Source organism: Chrysochloris asiatica, unplaced genomic scaffold, assembly GCF_000296735.1.
Source record: "Chrysochloris asiatica unplaced genomic scaffold, ChrAsi1.0 scaffold00517, whole genome shotgun sequence".
Classification (NCBI taxonomy): domain Eukaryota; kingdom Metazoa; phylum Chordata; class Mammalia; order Afrosoricida; family Chrysochloridae; genus Chrysochloris; species Chrysochloris asiatica.
This window is the reverse complement of record NW_006409035.1, coordinates 393,056-401,168: the sequence shown is the minus strand read 5'-3', so window position 1 is coordinate 401,168 and position 8,113 is coordinate 393,056. Positions and strand designations below refer to the sequence as shown.

Below are 8,113 nucleotides of genomic sequence, written 5' to 3'. Positions count from 1 at the left end.
ATGATACTTTCAATATTCTCCTCCAACAACTAACTCAGATGCATCAGTTCTTATGCAGTCTTCATTATTCACTGTCCAACTTTCACATGCATATGAGGTTATTGAAAATATCAGGGCTTGGATGTACTTTAGTCCTCAAGCTGACATCTTTGCTCTTCAACACTTTAATGAGGTCTTGTGCAGCATATTTGCCTCATGCGATACGTAATTTGATTAGTGTTGATAGTTGATCCAAGAAAAATTAAGTCTTTGAAAACTTCAATCTTTTCTCCATTGATAAGAATGTGATTTATTGGTCCAGTGGTGAGGATTTTTGTTTTCTTTACATTGAGATGCAATCAATACCAAGGGCTGTGATCTTTGATCTTCACAGTAAGTATTTTAAGTCCTCTTCACTTTCAGCAGGCAAGGTTGTATCATCTGCATATTGCAGGTTGTTAATGAGTCTTCCTCCAATTCTGATGCCATGTTTTTCTTCATATATCCCAGCTTCTTGGATTATTTGCTCAGCATATAACCTGAATGAATATGGTGAAAGAATACAACCTGTCACACCTTTCTGAATTTTAAACCATTCAATGTTCCCATGTTCTGTTAGAACATGGTCTATGTACAGGTTCTGCATGAACACAATTAAGTATTCCAGAATACTCACTTTGCAATGTTGTCCATAGCTTGTCATGATCCACACAATCAAAAGCCTTTGCATAGGCAAGAAAGCACAGATAAACACTGTTCTTATATTCTCTGCTTTCAGCCAAGATTCATTGGACATCAGCAATGATATCCCTAATTCCACAGCTTCTTCTGAATCCAGCTTGAACCTCTGGAAGTTCCCTGTTAATGTATGCTTGCAGCCTTTTCTGTATTATCATTAGTAAACCTTTATATGCATGGATGTCAAAGATATTGCCCTATGATATCTGCATTCCATTGGGTCACTTCTCTTTGGAATGGGCACAAATACGGATCTCTTCCAGTTAGTTGGCCAGGTAGTTGTCCTCCACATTTCTTGGCAAAGATGAGCGTGTGCCTCCACTGCCTCCTCATTTTCTTGAATGATTTCAATCTGTAGTCCATCAATTCCTAGTGCCTTGATCTTTGCCAATTCCTTCAATGCAACTTGGACTTCTTCCATCAGTATTGGCTCTTTCTTGATCATATCCTACCTCTTGAAATTATTGAACATTGATAATTTCCTTTTAGTATAGTGACTCTGTGTATTTCTTCCATCTACTTTTTATGCTTTCTTCATCATTCAATAATTTACCCAGAAAATCCTTCAATAATGAAAGTCGAGGCTTGATTTTTTCCTTCAGTTCCCTCAGCTTGAGAAATGCTGAGCAAGTTCTAACCTTTTGGTTTTCTAACTCCAGATCTTTGTACATTTCCTTGTAATATTTAACCTTGTCTTCTTGTGCTGACCTTTGAAATTTTCTGTTTAGCTCTTGTACTTCCTCATTTATTGTTTTTGCTTTAGCATCCCTATGCTGGAGAGCAAGTTCTGAGTCTCTTCTGACATCCATTTTGATCTTTTCATTCTTTCAGTACAACAAACTGACAGATGAGTGGTGCTCTAGGTGTTAGATAGGAATTAATATTATTTAATCAATTTAAAATATAAACAGCCCTGGTTTGGTATTATAGGGTAAGTACAGTATGGTTAACTGCAAGGTTCAAATCACCAGTTACAGTTGAAAAATTTATACAGGTCCACGATGAGTCAAAATCAAATCAGTGTCACACATCAACAACAACAACAAAATGTAAACGACAGCACATCTGTAAAATGTCTGCCTATTGATGATGGCTAAATTTGCATTGTTCTTTTCTATTTTCCAGCCATCATTTCATCGGCTATATGGTACCAGGAAACAAAACACATATTTCAGACTTCATACTTTTGGGGCTCTCAGAAGAGGCAGGGATGCAGCCCCTCCTCTTTGTATTGTTCCTGTCCATGTACCTGGTCACCTTCACTGGGAACCTGCTCATCATCCTGACCATCATCACGGACTCCCACCTCCACACACCCATGTACTTCTTCCTCTCTAACCTCTCGTTTGCAGACATTTGTTTCACCTCCACCACTGTCCCAAAGATGCTGCTGAACATTCAGATGCAGAACAAACTTATTACCTATGAAGAGTGCATCACTCAGATGTATTTTTTCATGGTTTTTGGAGGATTAGACAATTTCCTCTTGACAGTAATGGCCTATGACCGCTTTGTGGCCATCTGTCACCCGCTGCACTATAGGATCATCATGAATCCCAGGTTCTGTGGCCTCATGCTTCTGACATCCTGGTTATTGAGTGTTCTAGACTCTCTAATACATGGCTTAATGATTTTACAACTGTCTTTTTGCACAAAATTGGAAATCACCCACTTTTTCTGTGAACTTAATCAGGTAGTAAAACTTGCTTGTTCTGATACCTTCCTCAATGACTTAGTGATGTATTTTGCAACTGGACTTCTGGGTATTATCCCACTCACTGGGATATTTTTGTCTTACACTAAAATTGTGTCTTCTATTTTGAGAATTTCATCAGCTGGGGGCAAGTATAAAGTTTTTTCCACTTGTGGGTCTCACCTCTCAGTCATTTGCTTATTCTATGGTACAGGTCTTGGAGTTTATCTTAGTTCTGCTGCTACCCCAAACTCCAGGGCCACTGCAATAGCCTCAGTGATGTATACTGTGGTCACTCCCATGCTGAACCCCTTTATCTACAGTCTTAGAAATAAGGACATAAAGCAGGGCCTACGAAAACTGTTCAGTTTAGGAATAATCTTTATATAACAGATTTTTCTCAAGAGTTGAGAGGTACTCATGACCAACAGAACTCAAACAAATGAAGCTCCAAATCATACTTTCATCAGCTCATAACTCTGCATTATTTCCATATCCAGTCTCCCTTATTTGTATATGGTATATACAATTGTTGTGTGTTTCTTTCAAAAATTTGTTTTTAAACCAGAATCTTGCTTTTAGCAGGCAATCCCTTCATGTTGAGTGCAGATGACTCAGTATGAAATGGTGCAGGCTGTGGTGCTAATATATAATTACCCTATTGATACAGCATCATTATTGTCCTCAACCCCAAAAAGTAGAGATTTCAATTTCTAGATCCTATTTTGTAAGTTGTTTTTGTGACCAGATCTCGCATGTATTATTCAACGTCTCTAGGTCATTTTCTTTAAACAGAAGTGTTAGTAAGTATTTTGAGAAGGAGCTTTGTAAATATGTATTTATTAAATTGTGAAAAGAACAGGTCAGTAAGCTTTTCAAATATTGGGAATGACTCCCAGAACGGCAGTGAAAACTAGGACAGCTAAGAACGTTGATTCCTCTTCTATCATCACAAACATGGTGGAATCAAGAAGATGCCACTGACACTATTGACTACATGGACATGACACCTGTTCTGAAATCCAGATACTAACAGATTTTTTATAACTGCTAGTTCAAAACTCATGGTGTAAGCTAGATCTGCTCTTGTCTGAAAAAGGATAGGCACATCACTTCTTGATACCCATAACACTACTAACCTGGAAATTTGCCTTCGTTTATCCTAAGCATCCTGATGTTCTCCAACTATTCTTAGCTATATATCTGATTAAAACAAAGCCCCTGACTCAATTTCCCCCTCTGATTCTCTTTTGTACATCTTACCAATATCCCAGTAATCACATGAACTCTTGTTTTTAGTGTTCCTAGGAAATGTAGCTTCCTAATTACCATTCTTTGCAGTTCAAGAAAATAAACCAAAAGGAAACATAAATAGATGCTGAGTTCTAGCCCACTCTATCTCTTCACTGATAAAATGAAGACACAATCCAAAGCCCAACATTGGACAGAGTACAACTCTGCTTAAAATTGCACAGAGTACAACTACCCCATAGGATTTCCAAGGCTGCAAATCTTTTATAGATGCACAATAGCACATTTTTCTCCCATGGATTGGCTAGTAGAGTCCAACTGCTATCCTTGTCATTAGTCGTCTAGTGATTTGCCTGATGATCCACCCAGCAGATGCCAAACATCCTTATACTTTGAGTGTGTTTTAGGAAATAATGATTGTATCTTTTTCAAAGTTTCTTAAGATTTTTTTTTCCTACTTTCATTCTTAAATACAAAATTTGCTCATAATTTAGTTAGAAAGGATGATGTATAGAGCATGAAGTAACTGAATGATAGAGATTGTTGTAACGCTACCATAGATTCTTAGACCTTTACTATTATTTTTGTACTATATCATATGTGGCAAGCTATGTACTTATGAAAGAAAACTAGCCATTTTAACCATTTTATGAATGAAATTAGTAGCATTATTTATATATGTAACGTAGTATAATATCTATATCCAAAACTTTTTCATCACTACAGACACAGACTCTGTAACTATTAACCTTTTCCAAATGTCATGCAATTCACATAATATGAAACCTTTTTATATTGGATTCTTTAATTTAGCAGTAACATTGAAGATCCATCCTTATCATTTTGTGACTTGATAGGTCATTTATTTTTATTGTTGAATAATATTTCATTGTGTAGCTACATTGCATATTTCCCCTTTCACACTATTAAAGTGCATCTTGGTTACCTTCAGTTTTTCAGATTATAAGGAAAAATGTCATAAATATTTGCATGCAGTGAATGTTGCTTTCAAATCAGTTGTATAATTACCCAGGAGTAAGGTTGCGGTGGCTTCATTTGAAAAGCATGACACTGCAAACCACAAGGTCTGTGGTTGATACATGACAGATTCTCCAAGGGAGACAAATGAGGCTTTATGCTCTTGTAAAGATTTTAAAGAAGGCTAGGGATTCTCTGGGCAAATTACTGAATGATGCAGAATGCATCAGAAAAGACGGAAGGGATACACAGAGTCACTGCACTTAAAGGAAATGGTTAATGTTCAACCATTTCAAGAGGTACCATATGATCAAGAGCCAATGATACTCATGGAGGAAGTCCAAAGTGCTTTAAAGGAATTGGCAAAGAACAAGGCACCAGGAATTGATGGAATAAAAATTGAAATCTTTCAAGAAAGTGAGGCAGCACAGGAGGCACTCACTCATCTCTACCAAGAAATTTGGAAGACAGCTATCTGGCCGACTGATTGGAAGAGATTTATATTTGTGCCCATTCCAAAGAGAGGTGACCCAATGGAATGCGGAAATCCTCGGACAATCCCTTTGATATCTCAAGCGAGTAAAGTTTTGTTAAAGGTAATACAGAAATGGCTACAATCATACATTGACAGAGAACTTCCAGAGTTTCAAGCTGGATTCAGAAGAGGCTGTGGAACAAGATTGCTGATGTCCAATGGATCTTGGCTGAAAGCAGAGAATATCAGAAAGATGTTTACCTATGCTTTTATTGACTATGCAAAGGCTTTCATCTGTGTGGATCATGACAAGCTATGGACAACATTGAGAAGTATGGGTATTCCAGAACACTTAATTGTACTTCTGAGAAATTTGTACCTGGACCAAGAAGCAGTTGTTCGAACAGAACATGGGAACACTGTATGTTTTAAAATTGGGAAAGGTGGTATCTGTTCAGATGCTTATTTATTATCTATCAGCTTGATGAGGTGTCTGTTCATATGTTTTGCCCATTTCTTAAGTATTTTTTGTTGTTTTTTTCTTGGCTGGACAGCACTTGTTGAGTTTTAAGTACTCTTGTTTATTTTAGATATAAGTCCATTTTCAGTTCATTTTCAGACACTGTTTTTTGCACATATTTTCTCTCATTTTTTGGCTTATCTTTATTTGATTCACTTAACAATGTACATTGCAGAGCAGAAGTTTTTTGGTATAATAAAGCATGGCTTATTTAATTATTTTTTTCATGAATCATGATTTTTACATTGTATCTAAAACTGATTTTCCAACCCAAGGCCACCTAGATTTTCTCCTACTATTTTTCTCATTGGAGTTCTGATATGACACTACAAGATAAGTACTGGATTGTTACTGCAAGAATGACAGTTTAAACCCACCAAGTACTCATTGGAAACACTATATAGGGTCACTATAAGTTGAAACCTACTCAATGGCACTTAAAAGAAACACCAATTTTCTCTAACATTTGTTATTTTGCATTTTACATTGAGGTCTATGATACATTTTGAAACATTTTGTGATTTTGCATGTGTATGTATGTGGAGAAGGTGTACATATGTGACTAGATTATATTATTATTATTATTTATATGAACAGTCAACTGTTTCACCATTAGTTGAAAAGACTGTGCTTTTCCAATTGTATGTTCTTTCCATTTAGTAAAAAACAGTTTACAAAATCTGTATGTGTCTCTTTCAGGGCTCCCTCTTTTGTTATTTCAATTTATGCATCTATTTTTAAAATTTGATCTTGTTAAGTGTAGCTTTATTTGTTGTTTTTAAGTGATATCAAGTGGTTCTGACTCATAGTGACTCTGTGTAGGGTTTTGAGGCTGCAATTCTTTGCTAGAACAGTAAGCATTATATTTCTCTCACAGAATCTCTACTGTGTTCAAACAGCCAACCTTGTTGTTCACAGTCCAGTGCTTATCCTACAGAGCCACCATACTCCCTAGTGTAGGTTTATATTGGTGTTCAAATCAGGTAGTGTGAGTCTTATTCTAGAGGGGAAAAAGACTCCAAATTCAAATATATCATATGTTGCTATTGATGAGTACCATGGAGTTAGTTTTGACTTATAGTAACCCTGCACAAGGTTTCTAAGGCTGTAAAACTTTATGGGAGCAGAAAGCCTCATCTTTCTCCCGTGGAATGGCTGGTAGTTTCAGACTGCCAACCTTGAGGTTAACAGCCCGATTTGTAACCACTACTCCACCAGGGCTCCTTAATACATCATGTAGAGACCATAATTAAGTTCTAAGAAACACAAAGACAAAACAGATCATCCAGATAAGGAAGACGATCAACAAGAGGCCATAATTGTATCCATTAGGTGGATGATTTGTCTTTGTCTCATTTCTCCTGGCAAACATCATCTCCAGGTAAAAGTGGAAATGCCTTTGATAGTGTATTAAAGGATCCAAAAAAATAGTATGTAGATTTGTACGAAAGTAAAATTAGATTCTAGGATGTTGTTGTTGTTGTTAGGTGCCATCGAATCAGTACTGACACAGAGTGACCTTATGCACAGAAGAGCAAAACACTGCCCAATCTTGGGCCAACCTCACTACTTGAGTCCATCAATGTTGTCACTTGGCCAATCCATCTCATTGTGTATCTTTTTCTCTGACCCTCCACATTACCAAGCATGATATCCTTCTCCAGCAACTGTTCCCTCCTAACAATATGTCCAAAGTATGAGAGACAAAGTTTGGCCATCTTGGCTTCCAAGGAGCACTCTGGCTACACTTCTTCCAAAACAGATCTGTTGGTTCTTTTGGCAGCCCATGGCACTTTCAATATTTTCCTCCAACACCATAACTCAAGGACATAAATTATTCTGCAGTCTTCCTTATTCACTGTCCAGCTTTCGCATGCATATGAGGTGATTGAAAATACTATGGCTTGGGTCAGGCACATATTAGTTCTCTAGCGGACACTTTTGCTCTTCAACACTTTAAAAAGCTCTTGTGTGGCAGATTTGTCTAATGCAATATGTTGTTTGATTTCAATACTGCTGCTTCCATGAGTGTTGATAGTTGATCCAAGCAGAATGAAATCCTTGACAACTTCAATATTTTCTCCATTGGTAAGAATGTTGTTTATTGGTCCAGTGGTGAGGATTTTTGTTTTCTTTACATTGAGATACAATCCATACACAGTACACAATCCATACTGTGCTCTTTGATTTTCATCAGTAAATACTTTAAGTCTTTTTCAGTTTCAGCAAATAAGATTGTATCATCTGCATATTGTTTATGAGTCTTCCTCCAGTGTTGATGCCACATTTGTCTTCTTAGAAGCAAGCTTCTCAGATTATTTGCTCATCATACAGGTTGAAAAAGTATGGTGAAAGAATACAACTTTGTAGCACAATTTTCTTAATTTTAAAACATTCAGTGTTCCCATGTTCTGTTCGAACAACTGCCTTTTGGTCCAGGAAAAGATTCGTCATGAGCACAATTAACTGTTCTGGAATA

The 8,113-nt window shown here is 36.8% G+C and overlaps 1 protein-coding gene across 1 annotated transcript; it reads left to right on the top strand.

Moving 5' to 3' along the window:
- The first annotated feature begins 1,861 nt into the window (after positions 1-1,861).
- On the top strand, positions 1,862-2,800 carry LOC102827887 (olfactory receptor 7C1-like). The gene has a single exon (XM_006877496.1). The coding sequence runs from the start codon at positions 1,862-1,864 to the stop codon at positions 2,798-2,800; it is 939 nt and encodes a 312-aa protein (XP_006877558.1).
- Positions 2,801-8,113: the final 5,313 nt, after the last annotated feature.

Excerpts from the sequence above, each read along its gene's own strand:
- LOC102827887 (XM_006877496.1), top strand. The coding sequence starts at position 1,862 with ATGGTACCAGGAAACAAAACACATATTTCAGACTTCATACTTTTGGGG.